General features: G+C 55.3%; 1 protein-coding gene across 1 annotated transcript in view; it reads left to right on the top strand.

Annotated features, from left to right (window-relative positions):
• Nucleotides 1–302: 302 nt before the first annotated feature.
• Nucleotides 303–27,161, top strand: part of HMCN2 (hemicentin 2) — a gene marked incomplete at its 5' end in the record, with an annotated part of 117,783 nt that continues 90,924 nt past the window's right edge. The window contains 6 exon segments of the mRNA XM_084237151.1: nt 303–546; nt 15,879–15,949; nt 17,057–17,215; nt 17,843–17,965; nt 25,810–25,981; nt 26,555–26,661. Coding sequence (XP_084093277.1) covers nt 303–546; nt 15,879–15,949; nt 17,057–17,215; nt 17,843–17,965; nt 25,810–25,981; nt 26,555–26,661 — 876 coding nt within the window.

The raw sequence follows: 27,161 nt of genomic DNA, 5'->3' as shown, positions 1-27,161 counted from the left end.
TCGCTGCGCCCCGCGCACCCCCATCCCACCCACGCCGGCTGGGCCGCGCCCCAGCTCGCGCCTGCCCTGCGCCCGCGTCCTCCCCTAACCTCGGGTCTGGACGGCGCGGCCGGCGGGGCGGGAGAGTTTGAGTCACCAGGGGGGAGTGGAGGGGGCGGGCGTGACCCCGAGCGGGGTGGGCTCCAGGGCCCGCCTCGGGCTCCCAGCAGGGGGACCCCGCGCGAGCCCCTGTCCCGAGCAGGCGGCGCGCCCAGGACCGGCTGCCGACGCGACCCGCGGGCTCTCCGGCCGCTCCCAGCACGATGCCCGCCGCGCGCCTCCTGCGGCTGCTGCTGGCGCTCTGGGCGGCGGGGGCCGGCGCGCCCCGGACCCCGACCCGGCTGGCCGCGACCCCCGGGGACGCCACCCTGGCCTTCGTCTTCGACGTGACCGGCTCCATGTGGGACGACCTGCTGCAGGTGATCGACGGCGCCTCGCGCATCCTGGAGCGCAGCCTGCACGGCCGCGCCGTCTCCAACTACGCGCTGGTGCCCTTCCACGACCCAGGTAGCGCCCCGGCCGCCCCGCGCCCGCCCCGCGCCACCTGCCCGCCCGGCCAGCCCGGGCCGCGGCCGCCCCGCTCCCCGGTGCCCTCGCCCGCTGCTCCCCGAGGGCCCCGCAGGCCTCCCGGGGCCGCGCTGCTCCCGGGGCTCCCGGCCGCGCTCCCCTCCCGGCCCGCGGCCTCAGCAACGGGGCTCACCCCTCCCGCCCGCCTTCGGGCTCTGAAACGCGGGGACAGGCGCTCCGCGGGGCGAGACCTGGAACCAGAGCGAGGAGCCTGGCCCGGGTTTGCTTTTTGACTTTTCGTAATTCCTGGAACCCAGTCCCAGCCCGGACCCCGCAGGCCAGACCTGCCCCCAGCGGCGGGGGGTGGGGGGGACCCCCTCACCTGTTCTCCGCTGGCCAGTCCCGCCCTGCCCCCCAACCCCGCAGGCGGCGCCCCTAGTCCCTGGAGCCCTTTCCTTGGGCGCAGCGCTGGGGGCTTGGCCGTGAGGGGGGGTGTCTGGGAGACCCCGCGGGGATTTTCAGGGAGAAGGCTGCTGAGAACGCTGCAGACTCCCCACTTCTGAGCTTCGGGGCCGCGTTCTTCCCAGTATTTTCTCATGGAAATTCACGCAGCAAAGCAGGGAGACAGTTGGCTGGTTGACGGTCCCCCCTGCTAGACCCTGGCACCCGGGCTGGCTGTGGACCCCTCCACGCTGCATAGTTTAATGAAGCCGAAAGATAGTATCGAGACGACAGGCTCCTTGTAAAATCGTTCTGGAAAGTACTGCCCGGGCTCCATGAGCGGGAGCCCTTCCTGAGGACTGGCCTTCGCCGATCAGCATCACAGCAGAGTGGAGCTGCAGGGCTGGGCTGGGCTGGACCCCAGGCTGCGTTTGGACACAGGGGCTGGGGGACCCTCTGCTTCCAGGATTTCTGGTCTCAAAGTCCAGGAGCCAGAGGTCTAGACCCCACCCCCTGGGGCTGGGGGCAACACAGTTAAGGGGGTCCTGAAGATGTGTGTGTCCCGGGGCTTCAGCTGGAGCAAAGGTCGCGCTCCCCTCTGCCCGCCTCTCTCCCTCCCTTTCGGGGTCATCTTCAGGCTTCCAGAGATTTCACCTTGCGGGAGCCTAGAGCTCATCTAATTCCCCTCCCCTTCCATTTGGAGAAACTGAGGCTCAGGACATGGATGAGACTTACCCAAGGCCACCTGCCAGGTTGATGTAATTTCTGATTCATAACCCATATTTTCTCAAAACGCTTGGCTGCACTGCAGGGCAGGGGCGCAGCCTGTTGGAGAGCTGGACATAGCGTCCCGGGGCCCAGGCGGGGCTCCTTAGGGGGGTCCTCACTGTCCCTCTCGGCTGTCAACCTTGAAGCCCTCCTTCCAGACCTTTCCTCTCCTCTTTCCACCCATCGGGACACATAACCCCCGTCCTTCTCCCCAATTCCACACCCAGGCACCGACAACCTGCTGGAAACAGGCCAGGCAGAGAGCAGAGACAGTCGCCTGTGGGCTTAGGGGCCCGCGTCTGGCCGTCACCAGGAGGAAGCGTGGACTGGGACTTGTGGGACATGAAGGAATGCCCGTGAGGCGTGCACCGTTTGCCCAGCTCAGGCTGGGTGCTGGGGATTCAGGGGGCAGCGTCCCCTGGGCACAGGAGCTCAGTGGGTAGTGTCTGGAGGACAGTCTGGGGGCTGACACGTGGGGACAGATGTGAGGGGGGTGGGGGGCATGGAGAGGCTCGGGAGAGGCCCCGGATCTGGATCCGCAGTGTCTTGGGCACTGAGATTTCCTTCTATGGCTGTGAGCAGCCCCTGACGCTTCCTGGGCAGAGACAGGAGCTGCGCTTTAGCTCTGCCCGTGTCTTTTGAATCAGCCAATGGAATTCCCTTTGGGTGGAAGAGGAGCTTGAGAGACAGGGATTTAGTTGACTTTCCCTGCCCCCTCCCCCCTCATCCCAGGGGGTTTCTTAAAGGAAACCCCCCTGAAGCTCAAGGACCAGTCTCCGCAGGGCAAATATTGGCCATTCTGAACCCCACCTATTTGGAGCTCAGACAGAACCTGGGCTTTAGAAATAGGTTTTAAAGTTTTTAAATGAAAAAAGTGGCATGTTCCCAAACTGGAAAATTAGGATTTTTCTAATGGCTTCATTTTGGCCGAAAATTAGGTTGTTGCCAAAAAAATGTTGCAAAAAAGCGCTCTCGTGTACATTTTTGTTTGCATCTTTGATTGGTTTTTCTGTTGGATTAAGTTTCTGGAAATGGAATTCCTAGACCATTTTCAACACACTGAGTGGGTGGGCGACCCTTAAAATTGTTTTCCAGAATGTTCTGCAAATTTAAACTTCTACCAGAAGCATCGGAGGGGCCCATTTCAGTGCAGCTGTCACGACACTGGGAATTAGGATAAGAACATTTTTTTTCCCTAACTCAAAAAACTGGAAAAAATAGCTTCCTGATGTAATTGCTAGCGGGCTTCCTTCAGTATGATGTCAAGTGCTCTCTGGATCTTTTCTGAGTGAATTTCTTCTTTTGCAAATTGCTGGTACTTTTGCTCATTCTTCCTTTTTATTGGTTTTCTTATCAGTGTGAGGACTTTGGTGTCTGGTCTTCTGAAGTTTTAAATGTCTAGGTAATGATATCTGTCGACCTTCTCTGCTTGGAAATTTCTTCAGTTATGGGCTGAGGAAGATTTTTTTCCCTATCACAAAATCAGCTAGGTACAATATGTTCTAGGTTTTTTTCATTTGCTTTCTCTCTCTCGCTCCATACTTCATTCTTTAACTTGAAATTTAAAAGAAATTGGTGCATAGTGCAAAACACTAACTTGATTCTTCCAGAATGAGAAAATCAATTGTTCCGTATATTTTATTGAACAGTCCTTTTTTACTCATTTGGCTGCTGCCTTTATACCAAATTACTTTATCTAATGTGAATTTATCTAGGCTTTCTGTTCAGTTCCATTTTATAACGTTTCTTGTGGCAGGAACACACTGTATCTATTATTGATCTTTAAAAATATATTGAGGGCAAATCCTTCCATCTATATGTATATATACTTGAAACTTCCCCAACTTTATTGCGATTGAATTGGAACATAATATTGGGTAAGTTTACGTACACAGGGTATGGATTTGATACACTTCTATTCTGCAAAATGGTAACTACCAGTAGCCCTAACTCACACCTCCATCCGGTCACATAATTATTTCTTTTTTTAAGATCTACCCTCTTAGCAGCTTTCAAGTGTTAAAATCACCATGCTGTTTATGAATTCCCAGAATTTGTTAATCTCATAACTGGAAATTTATACCCTTGACCAACATTTCTCCCCACCCCGGCTAACTAACATTCAACCCTGTTTTTGAGTTTGACTTTTTCCAATTCCACATAAAAGTGACGTTGTTTGTCTTGATTTGCCTGACTTATGTCACTTAGTATAATGCCCTCAAGTTCATCCAAGTGGGCTCAAATACCGGGATTTTCTATGTTTTCATGGCTGAGTAATATTCCTCTATGTTCACACACACCACATCTACTTTATCCATCCACCATCTGTTGATATTTAAAGAAATTAAGGAATTATTCATTTTATTTTTTTATTTTATATGGTTTTTGACATCATTTTTCATTTTTGCACAATGTTTGCATTTTCACCTGATGCAATTCCCACCCCCCTTGTTTTGACCCTAATCCCTCCTTTCTTCCCCTCCCCCATAGTGTATCTCTGGTTTATAGTTGCTTGTTGATTTTGGTTTTTACTTTATTATAATTAGTCTTTTTCCTGGTCCCTTATTTAGGTTTTCTAAATTCCTGCTATGAGTGAGACCATCGGTATTTTTCTTCTTTTTCTTTCTGGCTTATTTCACTGAGCATGATCCCTTCCAGCTCCATCCATGTTGGTGCAAATTGCATGTGTTTATCTTTTTTGATTGTGGAGTAATATTCCATGGTATATATGTACCACATCTTTTTTTTTTAAAGATTTTATTTATTTTATACAAGAACCGGGGTACGGGCCAGATGCACGGGAGGGTGAGAGGATTCACCAGAGACAGAACGGGGAAGAGAACAGGCAGACTGATGAAATATACTGCTGAGGGGAGCAGCGGGCAAGACAGGAGAGGTCTGCTATGCCATGTGGGATTCTTGCCGGCCGGCCGGGATTGAACCCGTGCCGCAGAGGCTGAGGGCAGCCCCACAGTGCAGCGCTCAACCGCCTGCACCACCAGGGAGGTCCCTGTACCACATCTTCTTGATCCAGTCATCTATTTTTGGGCATTTGGGTTGTTTCCATAGCTCACCTATTGTAAATAGTGCTGCAGTAAAAACAGGGGGTGCAGGTGCCCTTTTGAATTAATGTTTCTGGTTCCTTTAGGTAAATACCTAGGAGTGGAATTGCTGGATCATATGGAAGCTCCATGTTTAGTAGGTTGAGGAATCTCTACACAAGGAACTATTCATTTTAGAGCAGTTTTAGATTTCTAGAATTATTGTAAAGATCACATAAAAAGTTTCCATCTCCCACCACCCGTCTCCCCTACTACTGTCATCTCACAGCACTTTATACACAGACATTGACCACAATGAACAAACTAGTGTGAGCACTTACTATGAAGCAAAGTCTGTAATTTATTTCAATTTCCTCAGTCTCCCCTTAATATTCTTTCCTGCACTAGGGTCCCACCCAGGCTTCCACGTGCCATCTGTGGTCATGTCTGAGGTTCTCTTGGTTGGGACAGTCTCCTTGACTGTTCTTAGTGACCTTGACAATGTGATGAGGACTGTCTGGATCTGTTCTGCAATCATGGCCGAAGACCCAGAAGGAGGAGGCCATTCTCATCTATCCATCCTGTCAAGAGCATGTGCTCTGGACATCAACAGTGACTTTGATGTTGACCTTGACCTTGAAAAATGGTTGAGGTTGTCAGGTGTCTCCACCTCAAAGTTATTCTTTTTTTTTTTTAAAAGGATACACTTTTTTTAAAAAAAAGATTTATTTATTTATTTATTTATTTATACAAGCACTGGGTACAGTCAGAAGCGCGGGAGGGTGAGAGAATTCACCAGAGCCAGAGCGGGGAGCAGAGCAGGCAGAAGGACTGAAGTACACTGCTGAGGGGAGCAGCGGGCGGCAGGAGAGGTCTGCGCACCATGTGGGACCCTTGCCGGCGGCTGGGGATCGAACCAGTGCTGCAGAAGCTGTGGGCAGCTTCACAACCCAGCGCTCAACCGCTGCGCCGCTGGGGAGGCCCTCAAAGTTATTCTTTGTCCATTTCCACACTGTGCTTTTGGAAGAGAGGCTGTGCATAGCCTACACTTAAATGGGGACTCGTGCTCCATTCGCATGAGCTTAGAGAGGCTGTCAGCTATCTGGAATTCTTCCCCATGAGAGAGTTGTCTCTCACCCTCCCCATTTACTTATGTATGTATTTATTTATTCAATCATGTATATACAAATCAGTCAGGACTCGTGGATGTTGCCTAGGCATTGAGCTATAATCTAATGCTGTTCGTTGCTCAGTTTTTTCTACCTTCGGGCATTGGAGGTTCTCAGTTGGCTGCTGTGTGTCTTTGACCCAATTGCACATATTGTTTTTTAAGACTTTCTTACTTCCTGGAACTATAAGATGCTCTGGACTCATGTATGTCCTGCCCCACTCCCCAAAATAGGCATTATTCCCAGGAGCCCTCATTCCTTTTATTGAAAAATGGTGCTAGAGATTAGGTTCTGAGTTCTTGGTGAGCTGGCCTGTACTGTCATTGCTTCCAGACTCTTCGCTGATAAAACAAGGAGATACGTTGGATATATAGGCCGTGAGTGTAGCTACATCTGTAAACGTTTCTATGTGTGACCATCCATATCTATAGCAAGCTGAATGTGAGTTCGTGTTGATGTCTCTGACTCTAATTTATTACCACTAGACTCTTTCTAACTTCCTACCCTTGCCTACCTGTAACCTCCCTCCCACTCCAGCAGTGACAAACTGGCTCTTGCCTTGTGCCATCCACCATGTACCATCCACCATATACCACCCACCACCTACCATACACCACCCACCACCCACCACGCACCATGCACCATCCTCCATGCACCATTTAAAATGCTCCCTCTGCCACCCACCCACCCACCCACTCAGTTGCTGGCGCCAGCGCTCACGCATTGCAGCTTTAGCGTTGCTGACCTGCAACCATCTGGAAAGTGACTATCAACTGGACCACAGTCCCTTTGCCTTTAGTCTTCCAGTTTCACTCATTTCCAAAGTGACTTATTCACACTCACATTCCTTTTATCCCTCTTCATTTTCAAAAGATTGTTGAGGATTTATTCTTCCAGTTGAAATATAGAAAACTTTGTCAACTTCCAAAAAATTCCTACTGTGATTTTGCTTGCAACCATGTTAAGTCTTGATTTGGGGAAGAATTATCATTAAAAAAATGCAAATGTTTCCACCCCAGGGGGCAGGTCTCCTTCTTTGTCCTCAAATTAATTTCCCTTTGTGAAGATTTATCAGTTGTTTTTCCTTATAGGTTCCACCCATTTCTTTTAAAGATTTTTCTAAATATTTTGGTTTTGGTTACTATTTTGACCAGGATTTTTTTCCATTACATTTTTTGCAAATGAGTATTGCTAGTATGTTGGAAAACAATTCATTTTCATATATTGATCTTGCTCCAAATTTTCTTACTGACTTTTTTCTTAACCAGCTCTAATTTGGGGGGACAAGGTCTTGAGCTTTCTAACAACCCCAGCCTGTCCAAATGATGACTCTGCCTCCTCTTTTCCTGTCAACACTTTCACTTGTTTGGGGTGTCTTATTTCTTGGTATTTATCAGCTAGAACTGTCAGACCAGTGCTAAATAACAGGGTGCTCACAGCCCTCCCTGCCTCCCTGTCTTGCTTCTGAATGGATCCTGTTGCACAGTGCTGGCTCTTTATCAGGCAAAAGAAGTTTTTTTTTTTTTAGATCCCTAATTTATTAAGAGTAAAAAAAAAAAAAAAAAAAAAACCCCAAGAGGGAAGGGTGGTGACTTTGAGCAAGTGACTGTCTGGCTTCAGTGAGATCGTCATAAGATCTTCCTTCTGTTGACCTGCTAATGTGACTCCTTCATTTTTAACCATTCCCTCATTCTGCTTACATCAGCCCTGCTGGATCATGGTGGATTTTTCTGGAATAGACAGCTGGATTCTATTTGTCAGCTCTCTGTTTAGGAATCTCGCATTTTTCCTTTCAATTGTGTGATCAGCCACTGGAGTCCTTTGTCAAGTTTTGACATCAGGGCTTAGCTCTTATGGTTAATAACTCAAATGATTAAGTTTCTTCCAGAAATTGCAAAATTAGTAATGCAGTAAAATATTCTAATAGTACTAATCTCAAGAGATGCAAACACTGAATAATTTTGTGTCCTTCCCGACCCTGTGTGTATGTGTATATGTGTGTGTGATTTATTCACGCATATATACACTTCATTCTTTTATGAAGGAAAGAATGGATTATACTAGAAATACTGTTTTGCAACTTGCTTTCCCCCCACATAATATATCATGGATCTTTCCGCATCAAGAAGTTGAGCTCACCTACTATTTTTGGTGGTCATGTAAGATGCTACAGAATGGATCTTTTTTTTTTTTTAAGATTTATTTATTTCTGCATACAAGAGCTGGGGTACAGGCCAGAGATGCAGGAGGGTGAGAGTGGGGAACAGAACAGGCAGACTGACTGAAATACACTGCTGAGGGGAGCAGCGGGTGAGACAGGAGAGGTCTGCTGTGCCATGTGGGTAGCTCCCTGGCCAGCTGGGGATGGAACTCGTGCTGCAGAGGCTGTGGATTGATTCATAGTGCGGTGCTTAACCCTTGCGCCACCAGGGAGGTCTGACATTTTCAGTTTTGAGAGATGTCCTGGAACTGCCCTCTCTGCCCGGGTGCCTGCACCCCGCCTTTCTGGGAGGGCACGAGACTGTGGTCAGGCTGCCACTGGGGCATCACTCTGCTCTTTCTTTCTCATTTGATAGGGGAGAAATGAGTTGTACTTAGTCTTGCCAAGTTTGAGCATCTTGCTTGTATGTCCAGGCTGCCGGCAGCTTCCCTCAGGGAAGAGGGGTTCTGTGGGCAGGGGCTGGGCTGCAGGCAGGCAGAGCAGAGGGGTTCACTTTGAAGAATTGCCTGTGAGCTGGGGCGACTTGGCCTCCGACTGCACACTCTGGGGTGTGTGTGTGTGTGTGTGTGTGGGTGATCCTATCACCTGGAGCACATTGCTGTCCATCAGCCCCTCACCGTGACACAGACAGAATCAGTCCTCGCTCCAAAGGGGAAACGCAGCCCTGAGGCTCGTCCTTGTCTGCCTGGAGGCCAGGAGGTGTGAGCTGCCGGGGAGCTGGGAGCCAAGCGAGGCAGTCCCGTCATTGCTGGCACCTCATCAAAGGGCAGCTTTCCAGATGTAGGTCTGTGCAGGGCAGGGGTGCCAGGAGAGAGTCAGGCGGCGTGGAGAAGCAGGAGCAGCAGCAGGGTGTCGATGCAGTGGGTGTGAGGACCAGAGGCCGCAGGAAGGGGCAGCGGTGGGCTGGGTGCGCTAGGGCCAGCTTATTCCCCAGGGGTCCCCGACAGAACCTATTTGATTCTCAGGGATCACCAGGTAAAGGGCAGCTTGGTGGGGTAACTTCAGTCCAGCTGGACCCCGGAAAAGGGCCAGATTCATTACCCACAGCCTGGTCTCTCTTACAAAGGGGTGGGAAGACAGGAGTGACATTTGCGTTGGGGTAGAGAGAAGCTGGGTGGGTGGGGGGCCTGTAGGGGGCAGGGAGGGCACCCCACAGGTGCAGGGGCTCTGGAGCTGCAGGCAGGCAGGGTCCCTGCAGACGGTGGCACCTGGCTGGCGCAGACACTCAGCAAAGACCTGGAACACCCCCAGGTGCTCAGGGCAAAGGACCCTCAGGAAGAGACCCCCAGGAGACTTGGCAGAGGCAGAGGAAGTTTCTGGGGCATTTGGGCCCTTTGGACAATCGCTTGCCCATTTGGTTCTGGTTCTGCCAAGTCTGTGCTTTGGAGTGTCTTCGGGGGAATCACGCTCCACCAGTCTCAGGCCCAGAGGGTGCTGGGATTCTGCTGGGCTAGATCCCACTTCTTCCAGCCCTTAAGAAACGGGAGAATGAGGTCAGGCGAAAGGACACAATTTCCCACGATGGTGGCAGATGGTGGGACCCTGCCTCGTGTCACTGAAGCTGGAGGGGGGTGTGTGTGCATCCAGAATCAGCCTTAGGATTCAAGACCCCAGTTTTTGAGGAAGAGGGAATAAGAAAAGACCCCAAAAAAGTCCTTAACATGAGGTCTTTCTGAGGTTGAACCCCTAGTGCCCTTGACTGACTCCCCTGGGACACACGAGGCTGGGTGAGGGGTTAGCGTCCCACCTGCGTGAGGCTTCATCTGTGGGTGATCCTTGCCGCCCTGGGTGCCTGCACCCCGCCTTTCTGGGAGGGCACGAGACTGTGGTCTTGTGCAGGCAAAAGAGACACCGCGTCCTCTTCTTGTTGAGTGGAAAAAACTCCTGTGGCAGGATGACGCTGGGCCAGCCTTCGGGGCTCATATGCTCCAGGCGGCACAGGGGGAGCCAAGGTCACGGACTTGACCTCCCTGTGGGCAGTGGGCCCGGCTCCCAGGGACTGCACGCCACATCTGCCCAGCTGTTTAGCAAGTCACAAACCTCACTCCCTCTTCGGGGACAGGAATGGGTCTGGGGGACATGTTCTGAGAATCTGCAGCTTTGTGCACGGGCCAGAGCTTGACGGGTCCCGCTGACTTGGGTCTGAGTCCCAGTTTGCTGCTTCCCTGTTGGAAGACTTTGGACAAGTTGCTTTACCTCCCTGGGCCTTGATTCCTCATCTGTAAAGCGGGGACATCAGTAATAGACTTCCTAGGTTGCCGTGAGGTTTTTCTGAGCAAACTGATATTATCACATAGAACAAAACCTGGTGCCGCCCCACCCGACACCTCATCCTCACCCCCGTTTCTGGAAGCAGCACAACCGCTGGCAAAGGGCATAGACCGTGGAGCCAAACATGTGGATTTGGACACTGTTCTAGGTTAAACAGTGTCCTCACGAAATTTATGTCTTTCTTGGAACCTCAGAATGTGACCTTATTTGGAAGTAGGGTCATTAGAGATGTAATTAGTTAAGATGAGGTCATCCTGGGCTGTTAATCCAGTGTGATTGATGTCCTTGCGAGAAGAGACCCAGAGACAGAGGCAGGAGAAGATGCTGAGGCTGTGAGGACAGAATTGGAGCGATGACGTGTCTGCGAGCCAGGGAACACCAGGAAGGCAGCCTGAACACGCTCTCCCTTCGTTTGAGATGGAGCGCGGCCCGCTGGCACCTTGATCTTGAACTTCTGGCCTTCAGAATTGTGAGAGAATAAATTTCTGTTGTCGAAAGTCATCCAGTTTGTGATATTTTGCTCTGGTGGCCCCAGGAAATGGGCGCAGACCTTAGGGCCACTTACTAGCTGTGTGGCCTTCGCCAAGACCTTCCTCAGGTCTCAGCATCCTCAGTTGTAACAGGAGATTTAACAGGACTGAGCTCAAGCAGGTAAAAGAATCCGTGCTCAGTGCAGAGAGGCTGTTGGTCAGCATCATGAGCACCAGCTCCACAAACATCACCGTCTTCACCACCACCATCCTCACCACCATCACAACCACCATCACCACCACACCTCAAGATGGCCACACCCTGATGCACATAAGTACTTCACCTGATGTGTCAAAAGGGACTTTGCCGATGAGATTAAGACAGGGGTCTTGAGGTGGACAGCAGGGATCGTCCCCGGGCCACTGGGACAAGGGTCCCACATGAGGGGGGGCAGGAGAACCGGGGCAAAGGGGCTGTGATCGCAGAAGTCAGGTGGGCGGGGCGGGGTGTGGTGGGGGTGGTAAAGGTGCCGCGTTGCCAGCTTTGAAGTTGGAGGAAGAGGCCAAGGAACGCAGGCGTCTCTAGAAGCAGAACAGGGCCAGGAAAGGATTCTCCTCTCTGGCCTTCAGCAGGAACATAGCCTTGGTTTCAGGTCTTGTGCCCTTCAGAGATGAACGCCCCGTTCTTGGTTTGTAGGAATCCGCGGCAAACTGACCCAGTGGTCAGCCTCGACCGCCCCTGCAGGGATCACCCGCCCTGGGGGTCCCCCTGGCTCCTGAAGGTCCTGGGTGCTGTGTTAGCCACATGCCCCCTGGTCCCGGCGTGGGGTGGCTGAGTGCTTGGGACACGAAGAGGCTGGATGAGGAGGTCACGGCTGGGGAGCCTGGCTGAGGGGGGCGGGCAGGATTGCGAGATGTTCTAGAGGAATTGTTGGCTTTCCCAGAGAGTGCGAGCTCCCAGAACAACACTGGCCACAGGAGGCCAGACCCGAGAGGGAATCTGGCATCCTCCTGCCTCCAGCACAGGGCCACCCATGCAGGGTTCCTGCATCCAGTAGAATGTGAAGAAACAGAAAATGGGGCCTTTCCTGGTGGCGCAGGCAGCTGAGTGCAGCGCTGTGAAGCTGTCCGCAGCCTCTGCAGCACGCGTTTGATCCCCAGCCAGGGAGCTGCCCACAGGGCGCAGCAGACCCCTCCTGACTCACCTGCTGCTCCCCTCAGCAGTGGATTTCATCAGTCTAACTGCTCTGCTCCCCACTCTGTCTCTGGTGAGTCCTCTCACCCTCCCGCTCCTCTGGTCTGAACCCCATTCTTGTATGCATGAATAAATACATCTTAAGAAAAAAGAATCAGAAAACGACTGCTAGAAGAAAGGAAGGAAAGGAAATGGAAAACAGAGGGAGTGGCCACGGGTGACCGACCAGTCCTGCCAAGCAGAACCTTGACCAGAATCGACTTCCTCTCACTGTTACTGCCCTCCCACCCCAGCGCCCCCCAGGCCCCAAGTAGGAAGCACACGGCGTAGCATCAAGCATCCCTGCCGGGTGGGGTACATTTGATTTATGACAGCCCACCACCTCCCTGACTTGATTTTCTCACGTTGCTGCGTGAGGGAGAGAATGTGGTCAGCCTAGCGGTGGAATTAGGAACCCCTGGGGTCGGCTGGCGCTGCTGCAGACCACGATGGGGGTGGGGTGGGGACGGGCCCACCGGACACAGGACTGGGCGCGGCAGAGGCTGCCCTGGGTTTGCAGCCCACGAGCAGCCGCTCGCAATGAAGCGGAGCCGTGAGTCAAGCCAGGCTCAGGCCGGGTCTGTGGCCTTGGCAGGTGGGAGGATCAGAGGCAGCCACAGGGAGGGGGTGCAGTGGTGAGCGCCCAGAGTCTTTACAGACACCCTCACCTTGGAGCCAGCAATCCCACTTGTGGGAAGGATCCCCAGGAAACTACTGAACTGAAATGCGTTAAGTGCTGAAATGCTATGGATCTGAAGATGTTCCTAACAGCATCGTTCAGGAAAAAAAAAAAAAAAAAAAAGGAAACAAAACAGGGAGGGTCGGGCAAGTCCATTATTAGACACTTACCCAAAGGAAATACTTTGTCACCATTAAAAATGATCTTGAGAGGAGTGTTTGACCTTCTGGGAAGATGTTCACAATCGGCGGTTCAGTGAAAGGAATCAGGTTAAAAATAGTGTGTTATTTATACTTCAATAGAAAATCTGCTTAAAATAGCACGCATCTACGTGAGATACGCCTATATATTTATAAAGATGCATGAAAGTTTTGAAGGTTATATACAAAAATAAAAAGGGCTCCTGGCTGGTAGAATTCCCTTCTTTTTCTGCCTGTCAGGGATTTCTGTGTGCAGTTCCCAGGAAGCAGTTGCACATCCTGAAGTCGTACAAGCGGAGGCACCTGTCCCAGCTCTGCCTCTCACTGGCTGCGTGTCTTTGGGCAAGCGGCTCAACCTCTCTGGGCTTCCATTTTCTCTGTAAATGCGGGTAAGACTTGGACCACTGCCGGGGCAGATTCTGCGAGCAAAGGGACAGGAAGCGGCTTCAAAGCTCCAGGTACTTAGTGCTCAGTAAACGTCAGGCCAAGAATCTCTCTCTCTTTACCATGAACATTATTATTACGAACACTGTTAATATGAAACAACCAAAGTTGAGTAAACTTATTGCTCTTCTCAGTCAAACTAGAGCAAGAGGCCCCCACATTGGAGCCAGGCTGTCCCCGCTGTGCCTGGGGGCGGCCCAGGGAGGGACAAGCTCCCAGCCTGAGCCTTTGCTCCGTGCGAGGTCTGAGCCTAGCAGGTGTCTGGGATGGCGGATGGTGTGCTCTGTGCCTCAGTTTACAAACTGTGCGGGGGACAGTGAGTGAGAGGGCCAGAGCGGTGAAGGCTGAAGCCAGGACACCACTCAGCTCTGTCTGAGGCCAAGGGCTGAGTCCTGCACTCACGACCGCAGAGTTCAGAGATAGGGACCGCAGGGGTGGGGGTGGGGGTTTGCCAGAGCAGGTGAGGAAGGGGGTGTCGGACCTGCTGAATAAACTCACAAGGTCCAGGGCCCCCGGGGGGGTGAGGGGTTCAGAAAAGCTGGGGCCCAGGCTCTTCCTTGGTGAGTGCTGGCTGGTTCCTCAGGCATCCGTCTAAGAGGGACGAGGCCTAAACACTAGCTGCCAAGTGTGGGGATTCTTTGAGGGTGATGGGGATTTAGAATCCCTGAACGAAAAAGAGTCCCCCAAGGACTCTGGTGAAATATTATCCTAAGAAATCTGATGTCCACGCAACTTGCAGGACGCCCACTGTGCCCACATCCATGTGGCCACTGCACTTCCTCCCGCTTTGGGCTGAAATTCTCACTCCTCGGCAGGCCCTGGCGGCCTGGCCTCACACAGGCCGCGCCTTTCCGTCTGGCTGCTGGAAACCCAGCTTTTTATCAGGGAACATTTCAGACACAAGTGAAGCAAGCAGAATAGTAGCAGGAGTCCCTGCACCCATCGCCCAGCACCCCCAAAGATGGGAAAAATGCTCCCATTCCTGCTGCCTCTCTTCCTCCTCCCACCCTCCCCCATCCCCTGGGATGATCATTTTTTATGGTTCTTTTTCATAAGATGAAATTTACATACATTGAAATGCACACATCTCTGCCGTGAACTCTGACAAACGGCTCCGCCTGCAAACCCCCACAGACTGCAATGTGGAGCTTCTCTCCTGCAGGCTCCCTGCATCCCTCCAAGACACACCCCGCCCCCCAGACAACCTCTGTTCTGACTCATTTCACCTGAAATCAACCTTGCCTGTGGCAGAGCTTCCTTGAAATGGCAGCGGAGGGGCCTCCCTGGTGGCGCAGGGGCTAAGACAGGGCTATCAGTCTATCCGCAGCCTCTGCAGATAGGAGCTGACCCACATGGGTCTGACCAGGGAGCTACCCACACGGCACAGCAGACCTCTTCTGACACGCCCGCTGCTCCCCTCTGCAGCGTGTTTCAGTAGATCTGCCTGTTCTGCTCTCTACTCTGTCTCTGTTGAATCCTCTCACCCCCCGGCACTCCTGGCCTGTACCCCAGCTTTTGTATGCGTAAATAAGTAAACCTTTAAAAAATAAATGCTTTAAAATAAATAAGTAAATGGCAGCGGAGCACCCAAGTGCCTGGCGTCTGTGAGCAGCACGAGGGAGCCTGGCTCCCAGCTCATTCTGTTTCCTCGTGAGCGTGTCTGGTTCTGGAGGAGCCCCAGCCGGGTGGCTGCTCCCTGGTGCTCACATGCCGGCCGCCTGCAGCTCCGGCGCTGAGGATGCAGCAGGGACACTTGTGGACACACGTCTCTGGTGGCTGCGGGTCTTCACTTCTGAATGAACACCCAGGGGTGAGATGGCTGTGCACCCGGGGGGTCTTCTAGAAACGTCCATGGCTTTCCAAGGCTGGGAGGGGTGGCCCGCCGTTGCTCGCGTCCTGCGGGCCTTGGGTGGCGTCAGCCTTGGTCTTCTAATTCTCTTGAGATGTGCTGTTAGCATGAGCTCGTGTGTGGATGGAGTTTCCAGGATATTTTACTCTTATTGGTGATCTGGGGCTGGGCGGTTCTGTGTGGCTCAATAAGATGACTTCTCTGCGTCTCTGTTCCTTCCCAGAATTCCTCCCTCATTGACCGAGGGAGGGCAGGCTGCTCCAGGGAGGATCCTGGGGGGTCCTAGTCAGATGAGGGGGAGATGCCCTGACTCTGAGCACCCCTGGAGCTCTCACCCCGGTTTGGACAGGGCCTGAGACCCAGTAGTGACCCCTCTTCCAGATATGACCCTGGCCAGCCTGGAGGCTGCTGGTGCACACCCCGCTTCTGTGGGGGTCTCTGGGGCCCGGCCTGGGCTCTCACCTCTGCAGCACCCCTGTGACACGCCCCAGTCCGCGGACCCTGTGCCGGGAGTCCTGCCACCTGCTCCTCTCTCTCCCCGACAGACATTGGCCCTGTGACCATGACTGCGGACCCGGCGGTGTTCCAGAGGGAGCTGAGAGAGCTCTACGTGCAGGTGGGCCGTGCCAGCGGTGCTCCCCGCCCTCATTGGGCCGAGGCCTGCGCCCCGCCTGGGGCCTGGGGCTGGGATGGCAGCTTCTCCCAACGACCCCCACCCCCCCCCATGCCCGCTCTGCCTTGGCCCACAGCCCAGCTTGGCCCCTGAGCGTCTGTGCTTCATAACTGTCCCTGCTATGTTCAGCTAACCGGGTACCCCCAGGAGCCCCCGTGCTGGCACACACAGGGGTTGGCTATTTAGTGAGGGCGCAAAGGGTGATTGGAGGTGAGTGCAGATGAGGGAGGGGGTGATGGGTCTGTTCAGGCCCCCTAAACCAGGCCCAGATTTGGGTCAGACGCCCCGTGGCCAGCAGGCTTCGCCATCCTCCCCGCCCACGAGACCACCAGCTCCCTGGGGTCAGGGGCCCCACATGTTGGCTCAGGTCACGGCAGGTCCTGCAGGGCCGGAAAAGGGGCCTGCACAGGCAGACGCAGGAGGCTCCTCTGAGGGATGGTGCACCAGGGCGGGGGCACTGGCTGGGAAGCTTCCAGGCACCAGTCCTGGGGCTGGCAGGTGAGAAACCTGTGTAAGACCTGTCTGCCCCCCTCCGTGGGGCCTGTACCCCTCCGGGCCCCTGCCCTCAGCAGGGTCTGTCCCCCGCAGGGGGCTCCTGTTGTTTGGGGGCAGGGAGCCCGGAGTGTGTGTTGATGTGGGATCCATTCCAGGGAGAGCTCAGAGAGGGTTCGGGAAGGTGACCCAGTGCTTCCCTCTGCCTCACCCCTCTCTCCTGCCCAAGGCCGCCCCTTCTCCCCAAGTCTTGGCTGCGCGGGGCTTCCTGGGGGAGTGTCCCCCCTCCCCAGGCTCTGGTGCCTCCTTGAGCATGCATCGCAGGCGCGCTTGTGCGCGGGAGTCTGCCTCCCCACCAGTCTGCGTGGCAGGCCCAGTCACCCCGGCCGTGGCTTAGAGAGCGAGGCTGTCTCTAGTTTCAGGGGGTGGCCTGTGTCCCAGCGAAAGCGGGGCTGGGTCCCGGCCTCCCCGAGTGGGCAGGACCCGGGTGGCTCCCGGGGCGCTGGCCTCCCCTTGGTTCGCGGGTTGCACCTCCAGGACGCTGCTCCTGTCCCCCAGGGCGGCGGCGACTGCCCGGAGATGAGCGTGGGGGCCATCAAGGCCGCCGTGGAGGTCGCCAACCCCGGCTCCTTCATCTACGTCTTCTCGGACGCCCGCGCCAAGGACCACCACCGCACGGAGGAGCTGCTGCGGCTCCTGCAGCTGAAGCAGTCGCAGGTGAGCCCGCGCTGGGGCCGTGCGGGGTCCTGAGGAGGCCGTGGGGCGCCCGGGCCCCACCTGGAGTGCGGAGGCTCCTGCTCCTCCCCCAGCCTCAGCCCCCGGAGTGCCCTCGGGGACTCCCAGGGGACCACACACCCTCGTCCCCCCACGCTGCCGCCCGGCCCGCCTGCCCCGCCCCTCCACTCCTTCCCGGCTGCGCCTCACCGTCTCCCCACCACCCCGGTGTCTGACTCTCAGCCAGGAGAGGAAAGGGGTGCAGGGAGGGGAGAAGGGTCATCCATTTGACACCCTTGGGTGAGGATCCAGGGCGGGGACACGTCTGTCCCCATGTGACACAAACTGTTCTTCTGAGGTTCCTCTCACCCTGCGCCTCCGGGCCCCCAGAGCTGAGCTGGCCTCCAGCCCTTCCCCGCTGTGCAGCTGTGCATTTAGTAACAGCCCCCACTCACCCAGCTCCTGCCACGCTCCCGGCGCGCGGAGCCCCGGCCCACACCCATCCCAGGAGACGGAGGTGTCCCGAGCCCAGGCGCGACGTGAGCCCAGACATGGGGCTGCTTCCAGCCCTGCCACGCGCCCCCAGGGAGGCGCCCGGAGGCTGGGGCCAGGCTGTGCGTGCTCTTGCAGGTGGTCTTCGTGCTGACCGGGGACTGTGGTGACCGCACGCATCCCGGCTACCTGGCCTACGAGGACATTGCCGCCACCAGCTCCGGGCAGGTGTTCCACCTGGACAAGCAGCAGGTGACGGAGGTGAGCTTCCTGACCTCCCTGCATCCCTGGGGGGTGCTGCCTGCCGCTGGGCCGTGGTCAGAGGGGACTGGTGCCGAGCGCAGGAGCGAGCGCCGGGGTTTAGGACGCCAGCAGGCGCACTCCCGCCGCCCCGAAGGCAGGTACTTCCGGTTTTCTGATTTTGCAGGTAAGGAGGCGGGGCTAGAAGTGCTTCCACAGCTGGGCCAGGTTGCCAGATGGGTCAGGCAAAAGTTTGGCAGAAGTGGGGGGTGGGGTGAGTGTCACCCCAGAGTCAGGGGACCCCAGGTGGGTGGAGGAGCATGAGGAGCCATCAGGTTCAGGTTGCGTTGCTGGGACAGTAAAGCCTGCGTGGCGCTGACCAGGTGCCTGCCTGCCTCCCCCCACCCTGGGGCTCCACTGGGCTCAGGGCTCCGTCTCTCCTCCCAGTCTCCCCCCTTCCCCTCTACCCCATGGGCCCGTTCCTACCAGCGGCCAGAGGGCTTCCCAGGGACAAGCGGGCAGATGGTTTCCAGCCACTCTGGCAGGTGGAGGGACGCCCATTTCCGTGGTGCAAACTCCTCCTGAGCTGATGTCAGGCTGTCAGGAAGCCCCGGGCGTCGCTGGGAAGCTGTGAGCAGTTTTCTTGAGGCTGACTCCTGCATACCATTGGATCCTTCTAGAACAAATTGGATCAACAGATCCCTCCATTGTCCCCTGGAGGCCCTTATCTGCCCCCTCTGCCTCTCTGGCCCACGCCGGCCCCTCCCTTGCCCACGTCCCCACACCCCCTCGCCACTGCCCCGTTGGCCTCACTGATGTTTCTTCAATGTGCCGTATTTTTTCCTGCCCCAGGGCCTTTGCTCAGGTGCTGTTTTTCCCTATTCTGCCTCCTCATCTCCCTCTTATCTTCCCAGTCTTAGCTGAAACGCGCCCCCTCAGGGAAGGCTTGTCAAGATGAACCCCCCTTTCACATCCACTCTGCGCTCTCCATGATTATAATTTTACAAGTGTGTGATTATTTAATGCCAGTCGGCTGTGAGCTCCCCGGGGGCGGACTGGAGTGGGTTCCATGCACTACTGTCTTCCCAGCACCTGGCGCGGCCACCAGCAGTAGCAGGTGCTTCGTAAATAGCTGGTGAGAGGGGACTCGAGTCCCCGGTGCCTGAGGGTCTGGGAAGAGGGAAGTGAGGGAGGCAACATCCCTGCACCGTCCCGGCCCTGAGCCAGCCCCCCAGTGGCCCCTGGGAGAGGTTTCGCGTGTTGTGTCTTTGTGCATGGAAGATTCTGGTCTCCAGGGCTGTGTTTAGATTAGCGAGCCTTAACGCTGTGCTGACAGATGGCATTTATGGTTCCCAGTGACACATTCAACTTTCTTTCTTGGCATGTCCGCCAACTCTGGCACCCGGCCGCCCCAGAGGGGTGGGAGGCAGTTGGGCGCGGAGGGCAACTTGGTGCTTGTTTCGGTGGGGAGACCCATCTGGGCAGCTGCAGGGGACCTGGGTGCCTGCTGGGTAGGTCTGACGGGGTCGGCTGGGCAGTGGCAAACGACAGCCTACCCAGGTGTGGGGCTCTGGTGCCCCAGATGCTGCTGGAGGCAGGGAACCTGGGCGGATCCTCGGCTCCTGCCCAGAGAGCCTGACTCAGTGGACATCCACTGACCAGGACTGGCCGCCGAGTGGGGTCCTGGATCCCTCCACTTCCTGGACATGAAACTCTGCCTTTTATTAGCTTAATGCTTGGACCTGGCTCCTTCCAGATGTCCAGACATTCACTTGACAAGCCTGGGAAAGTGGTTGGGGCAGCCAGGGCTTGGTCATCCCGCAGGAGAGGAATGATTTTCTCCAGAGCCCTGGGGGCTCCAGCTGGGAGAGGGACCCCTCAGGAGCTGCACCGGCCCCCAGAGTGCTCCTGGGTCCATCTGGTGTGGCAGGCGCGACCACACTGTGCACGTCCCGCATCCGGGGCGCACCTGCTGCATGCCAGGGCCGAGGGTGCTGGGAGAGCGGCACCAGACTTGGTCTTGTGAGCATTTAGCACTTCTCTCTTGTGGGCTTGGCCTCATGGAACCTTTGGGGTTCTCCCATACTGAAGGAGGTTGGCGGTGCCCCCTAACCCATCCCAATGCCCGGCTGGAGTGATTAGGGACTTTTGCCATCCACGGCAGGCAGGGGAGGTGTGCAATTTCGATCAAGAACCCCAGCCCCAGCGGAACCGGTTGGAAAGGCAGACAGAGCCCATCACCCTGCAGCCTTCCCGAGTCCTGGGAAATCTCATTCTGGGGCTGAGATCCTGCCCCTGTGCGACACCAGCAGGCCCAGAGCTTGTCCAGATTCTGTGCATCAACGTGGGACAAGGTGACCCGCCTGCCCAGACGTGGGGGAGGGGAGGTCCCACCAGGTGGTTCTGATTAACAGATCAGGAGGCCCAGCTCCGAGATGATGTCAGCCTGGACCCTTCCCAGCTGGGGGCAGGGTGGTGGAGCAACCCGGCTCAGCCACCTCCTGCTGTATGGCCTTGAGGGAGCGCTGGCCCTCTCTGGGCCTCCCCTTCCTTGTGTGTGCGCTGTTTGGGTCAGGAGAGTGGTGGCCTAGTGAGACGGGGCCGAGGGCAAGAGGGATGGCATGGAGCAGGCCAGGCACCCGGGCACCCGTGGTAAGGCCTCATGGCGGCCATGACTCCAGCCCCTGGGCACAGGAGCAGAGCCCAGGACACGCCCCTGTCTCAAGCGAAGCCCCTGACAGAGTGAAAACTCTTGGGGAAGTTCTCCAGGAGGGTGGAACCAGGGACGGTGCCCAGTGGTGTCCTGTGGGTGAGGGTCAGTGCTCGCTCTCCATCGCTGGGTCCCCAGATCAGCCTGCAGTTTTCTGACCTGCAGCTCTGAGGCCCATTCAGCCTCCCTCCCCACCCCGCTCCCCCTCTTGCCTCCCCGTCACCCTGGCTGTCAAGTGTCCTGGAAGGAGCCTCAGGGGATGATTTATCTGGTGGAGGCCCAGCGGCAGCCATCTGGCCAGGATAGCAGTGCCAGATCCTTCATTCCTTCCCCATCAGCCACAGACAGATGAGCCCCAATGCATTGCTGGCTCCCTGTCCCCCCCCCGGGTCCCAGCCCGCTAACATCTGGAAGTAATCGCCTTCTCCAAACAAACACTGAGCTCGCTGGATGAAGGCTCTCGGCTAGGAAGGCTCCCAGATTCCGCTCTGAGCCTGGGGGCACTGCAGGGCCCCCAAGCCTTTGTGCCCCAGCGTGGACCTATGGGGATCTGGCCTTACTGTGGGCCAGAGGGCCAGACACCCCACGCTCCCTGGTGGCCGAGTGATGTGCTCACAGCACATGCTCTGTGGGCGTCTGTCTCCTGTTGGGGTCACAGGCATTCTGTCTGTCTCAGCCTTTCTGTGGTTCAGTAGCCCAAGCTCCTGGGCATTGCCCCTCCATCAGAACATCCTAGAACAAGCTTGAAATGACAGTTGCAACACAGTAGTGCGTGTGACTTGTCTGGGTAATTTTTAGCTGGTGCTGCCACCACCTCCTGGCAGCTTTGCGCCGATAGGATTTCCTCCTTACGCCTGGCCCCAGAGAAATGGTGGTCACAGAGCTGTGGCTTTGCAGTGGGGGAGTTGCCTCACTTACTTTCCCAGCTTCTGTCTAGCTCCCCAGCTGAGGGCCTTGACTGCTTCCAGTCCACCCCATGTCCCCATTCCTTGGCAGGCAGGACCTTTTCAAGAGAAACATTACTTAGAAAGCTAGGCAAAACACAAGTACGAAGTCTCTCCAAGTGTGAAAACAGATGAGTATTCAGAGCACTGAATTCTTATCTGGTGATAACTGAAATTTAGCTGTAATAGCTAGGCACACATGTTTTAGCTCACTCTGGGCAGCACATATTCATTGTCTAAATCTAAATCATTCTTCCAATTCCCTCTTTTCCCTTCTATGGAAGAGCACATGCTGACCAGAGCTGGACCATGATTTAGAGTTTAGAACAAGGATGGTTGATATATAGCACACAAGGCACCACTGTCTACGCCCAGGTCCGTGGCAGACATTGCTAGTCAACTGCAGAGCTTTTTCTAAGCTTTGTATTTCTTTGTATTTCTTCTTCTAACAGTATTCCAGGACGCCTCTTCCAGTTGACTAGAGTTAGCGAGCTTCAGGATAGCACCTTGTTTGTTCGCATATGTATTAAAACCATAGCATACTTGTTCTGTTAAAATGTCTTTTGCTTTAAGGGCTAGTACAAAAAGTTTTGAAATTATAGAAAAGTAAAAAGAACATATGTACCAGCTAGATTTAGCAATCAATATTTTTTCTCTACCTGTTTCATCTCCCTTTTATACTTTTTGCTGACTTCTGAGACCTTACCCATAATCTAGCATTTAAAAAATTATAATCTCCAACATACTCTACAGTATCATCTAATAAATTTTTTCCTATGTTATATGCATACTCTATTCTTTTTTTAAGATTTATTTTGTTTATTTATGCATACAAGAACGGGGATGCGGGCCAGATGTGTGGTGGGAGGGGTGAGAGGACTCACCAGAGACAGAACGGGGAGCAGAACAGGCAGATCTACTGAAATCCACTGCTGAGGGGGGCAGCAGGAAACAGGAGAGATCTGCTGCGCCCTGTGGGTAGTGCTGTCTTGAACCCCTGTGCCACCAGGAAGGCCCTACATACTATATTCTTTTAAAATTACTTTGCCAGTCATTTACATAGACAATGTATAATTTGGGGTGTACACTTCACCCCTCTCTGTGTGTACATGCATCACTCGCCCTCCACCAAAACTCCTTTGTCCCGCCCCTCCCCCCTCCCCCCTGCTCCTTAGTTCCCCTAATCCATTTAATGGCGACTTCTAGCATCATCTAGCGTGGGTCCATATTCAGATGTCCCCAGCTGTCCTCAAAGTGTCGCTTATTCCAGTTTTTGTCAAATCGGGACTGAAGGAGGGCCCAGGCATTTGCTAGGGTCGCCCTGTCTCTCCGGCCTGCGGCAGGCGTGTGTTCATGCCACCAGTGTCCCGTAACCGGGCTGCCTCTCGCCGTCCCCCGACGGTGTCATGTCTCCCTTGTCCCCGGCTCCCCCGGCCGGGGAGCTGGCTGGCACTTCGCAGGAACATTTCCTGGCCGGTGCCGCGTATCTGCCCTGGCGTCAGCCCTGGCGACAAATCATGTCCGTCTGCAGTTACTGATGAAAAGTTTGATGGCCGGCGGAGGCGGTGACAGCCGCTCTCGGCGTGATAAGCCCATGTTTTCCCTCGATGACTCAAGTGGTGTGTGGGGGACGGTGGACGCTGCGCCTCCAGCTCCCGCCAACCTCCCAGCCCCCGTCGAGGAGCCTCGCTTGACACAATTGATTCCTTAAGGGTTGAACACGATGATTTCCTAGTTGCCTCATTCCTTCCACATTTGCTGGCGGGCGTCCTTCCCCGGAGAAGAGCTTGTACCTCCACAGGGAGGGCTCGGGCTCTCTGGGAAGCGATTCCCGAGGAGGAGGCGGAGCGCCCGCGCGTGTCTCTCTCTGAGGAAGAGGCCGCCCCGCTGGGCAGTGGGGTTGGTCGTGGAGAAGTGTGGTTTCTCTCTTGAGTGTCAGAACGGACACGCGGATTTAGCATTCGATGTGCCCCTTGGGTCGCAGGCATCATTCTTTGGGGGCTGAGGCCATTCCGAATTTAGCTGATGGGCACGCCTTCCACTGGCTCTGTGTCCCTTCGTTATAACTCCTTGGTCTGAGAGCTTCCTTGCCCTGGGTTCTCCTTTATTTTTTTAAGATTTATTTATGCATACAAGAACTAGGGTGTAGGCCAGAGGTACGGGGGGCAGGGGAGGTGAGAGGATTCACTGCTGAGGGGAGCAGCGGGGAGACAGGAGAGGTCTGCTGTGCCCGGTGGGTCAGCTCCCTGGCCGGGCATTGAACTCAGGCCGCAGTGGCTGGCTATAGCTTGGTAGCACTGAGACTTCAACCCCTGAGCCACTAGGGAGGCCCCTGGGTTCTCCTAAATCACCCGCCCTGGCCCTGGAGTCAACCATTTCTCCAAGGAGCTGTAGTGGGGCGTGGCCTTTAGAACGAGCTGGGATCCGAACTCACCTGCAGTGTTACACTCGTCTGCATAAAATACCTGCTGTGTCCTCTTCCACTGCTGGGGGTGGGGGGGACTCAGAGGCAGCAGCATCTTTACTTTTTTTGCTTTATCCTATGAGATTCTTAAACAGCTTCAAAATCATAAGACAGATGGTTGCACCCACTGAAAACCTAGGAACTGAAGATTTCCTCGCTGACCTTTTTGGCTTCAGGATCCTCCCACTGAGAAGGTGTAGCTGAACCCTGGTTCTCAAGGCGCTGGGGTGCTCCCTGGGGTGATGGTAGGGCCTCGCCAGCCAGTGAGCTTCACGCTTCGTGTTGTTCTGGCTTGAGGCTGCGCAGGGCGCTGCTTGCAGTAACTTGGCCAGGAAACCGGTTCAGACTGGAGGGCGCCCTCCACTCTCTCCCCCCTGCTTGTCTCCCTGAAACTGGGAGGCTCTGTTCTTGCAAAGGAGGAGGTGTGATTAGGGAGTTGGGGGTTGGAATTGAATGAAACATCTGGGAGGTGAACCCGGGGTCAACCTGACGCCCCGTTTGGGAGGCGTGTGCCCTGATGTATCACGTGCAGCGAACAATTGTCTCTTGAACATTCCGCGCCAGTCACTGAGCCCCAGGCACAGCAGGAGCCTCTTCCGTCATGGAGTTTCCAGGTCAGTAGGGAAGGCAGGCCTGGATCTAATAGGCTTGAGTAATGAGGTGCAAATTGCTGCAAAAGAGTGTCCAGCAGGGGATAGACTGTTTGGATTGGAGACGCCCTGGCTCCGGCACCCAGCAGACCTGTGCTCCAGCCCCTGCCATTCAAGCTTCTGCTGTGTGACATTGTGCAAATCACTTTACCTCTCTGATCCTTGTGAATTAAAAAAGATAATATTTGTAAAGTGCTGAACACGCAGCCTGGCATAGGCTAAGCATTTCTGCCAAGACAACATGTGTATGCGTGGCCTAGGGAGGTTTGGGGGTCCAGCCCAGCAGGTCAGGGGCACCAGGCCTTGGGGCAGATTGAACAGATGAACCCAGAACATGGGGTCTTGAGGGCCTTAGTAAAGATTTGGGGAAACTGAGTTAATTTGTGCTCAACAAGATGCCATCTTAGACTGGATCCAGGGTTGTTAACATGGGGCCCAGACACTGAAGGGGGGCTGTCTTTGAGGGGGCTCAAGAACCCCCTAAAATCACAGTTGAAAGGCAGGTCTCAGTGGTCTGGGATTCTGGAAGAGAGCCCTCCCCAGTTACCTGCTTTTCAGTGTTACCTCCCCAAAGCGTGTAAGCTTCACGAATAAGCAATCGTAGGAACCAAGGGCTCAAACCTTCTTGACGTGGTGAAGGCTCAGGACGGGGCTGTCTTCACCGCAGGGGCCCATCCTGGTGTGAGTCTCATGATGGTGAGCTGTGTGGTCTGGGGGAGACTTGGGGTCTCCCGGGCTCATCCGTGTGTAGAGGGCCTCGCGGTGCGTCCTAGAGCGAGTGACAGGTGCCATAGTAGTTGCCCAGATGAGGAGCAGGGAAGAGTCCTCCCAGGAGCGGACACCCTGTTCCTCCCCTCCACTCTGAGCCCTCTGGGGGCTTCAGTTCAGGTGCCACAGACCAGGAGAGTAACACTGTGAGGATGGGGCGTGGAGTGGGGCAGGGGCCTGGCGTGGCCTTGGGTGACCTGTATGCTAACCCCCCGGGGAGACTTGGTTCTGCACGCAGCTGGCAGCCTGTTAGGGACCTGCCTTGGGTGGACCAGACCCAGTCAGGCCTGGTGGTACCTGCTAGCCAGCTTCTTACACTTGCCTCGTAGGTACTGAAGTGGGTGGAGTCAGCACTCCAGGCCTCCAAGGTGCACCTGCTGTCCACGGACCACGAGGAGGAAGGCGAGCACCTGTGGAACATCCCTTTTGACCCCAGCCTGAAGGAGGTCACCATCTCCTTGAGCGGCCCAGGGCCTGAGATCCAAGTCCGGGACCCGCTGGGTAGGTCCTCAGGGCTCGAGACTGAGCTGGGTAGGGCAGAGAGAGACCCGGGTGGTAGGGAGTTGGAAGCAAGGAGGGGGGCGGGGGGCAAGAGGAGGGCCATGAGGCCCCCATAGGGGGGAGGAAGCAGGGAGAGTGGGAGCAGCTGAGTGAGGGGACACAAGGCTTGTGGGGGGTCTCCTGTATGGTCTTGGTGGGTCCCCACGGTGGCCTAGAGGGTCAGTGGGGCAAGAATCAGTGGCACACTATGGGTGGGGGCTTGGGCTCTGGCAATGGAGCGACTTGCCAGGGTCAGTGATTTGGACCTGGGCACCTGGCTCCACCATGCTCCGAGGATGCGACAAGCAGCCAGGCCTGGAGGCCAAGTATATAGCCTGCCCTGTCCCTCCACCCGGGAGTGGTGAGGTGGTGTGCAGCACAGGTGGAGCCTTGAGCGCCGCCCAAGTCCTCTCATTGATTTCTAGGGAGTCTGAGGCTGGTGCTTGGAGAGTGTTGGGTTCCTGGGGACAGGGTGTGGCCTCTGCCACTCCCAGGAGAGGATCAGAGACTGAGCAGTCTGTGTGGCTTTCACAGGGCGGATCTTGAAGAAGGACGAGGGCCTTAATGTGCTCCTCAATATCCCTGACTCGGCCAAGGTCGTGGCCTTTAAGCCTGAGCATCCTGGACTGTGGTCCATCAAGGTAGGGGGCAGGGATTCTGGGGGTCAGAGGTGGGCAGTCTGGCTTCACTGAACAGCCATCATCTCCCCCTTGTCTACCCTGGGGAGCTGGGGGCCCTGGAAGCTGTGGGATGGTGTGTGGTCATAGCAATAGAAGTAAAGGGTCAAGAACAGAAGGGTATTCAGCTTTGTACCAGTAAGAGGAGGTGGAGAGGCTCAGGGTTAGTTACAAAGGACTTGGAGAAAGAACTTGAGGGTCCAGAAGTAGGTGATGGAATTGGCTTGTGATCAGAACCCTTTCCTATGACCAATGCACAAAAGCAAGGGTGACCTGGGTGGAGGTGGCTCAGAGGGATAGGGTGGCATAGGAACATGGCCTGCTCTGGCCTGCAAGGTGCTAGAGGCCAGGGAGTAGGGACAGGCATGGCTCTTGACAGAGCCTTCCGGGATGGGGCAGGTGGCTGCCTTGAAAGCACATGAGCTCCGGCTAATCGGGCAAACACAGCACCTACTGGGTGTCGG

This window comes from Talpa europaea, assembly GCF_964194135.1.
Source record: "Talpa europaea genome assembly, chromosome: 7".
NCBI classification, from domain to species: Eukaryota; Metazoa; Chordata; class Mammalia; order Eulipotyphla; family Talpidae; genus Talpa; species Talpa europaea.
This window is presented reverse-complemented; position numbering and strand designations above follow the sequence as displayed.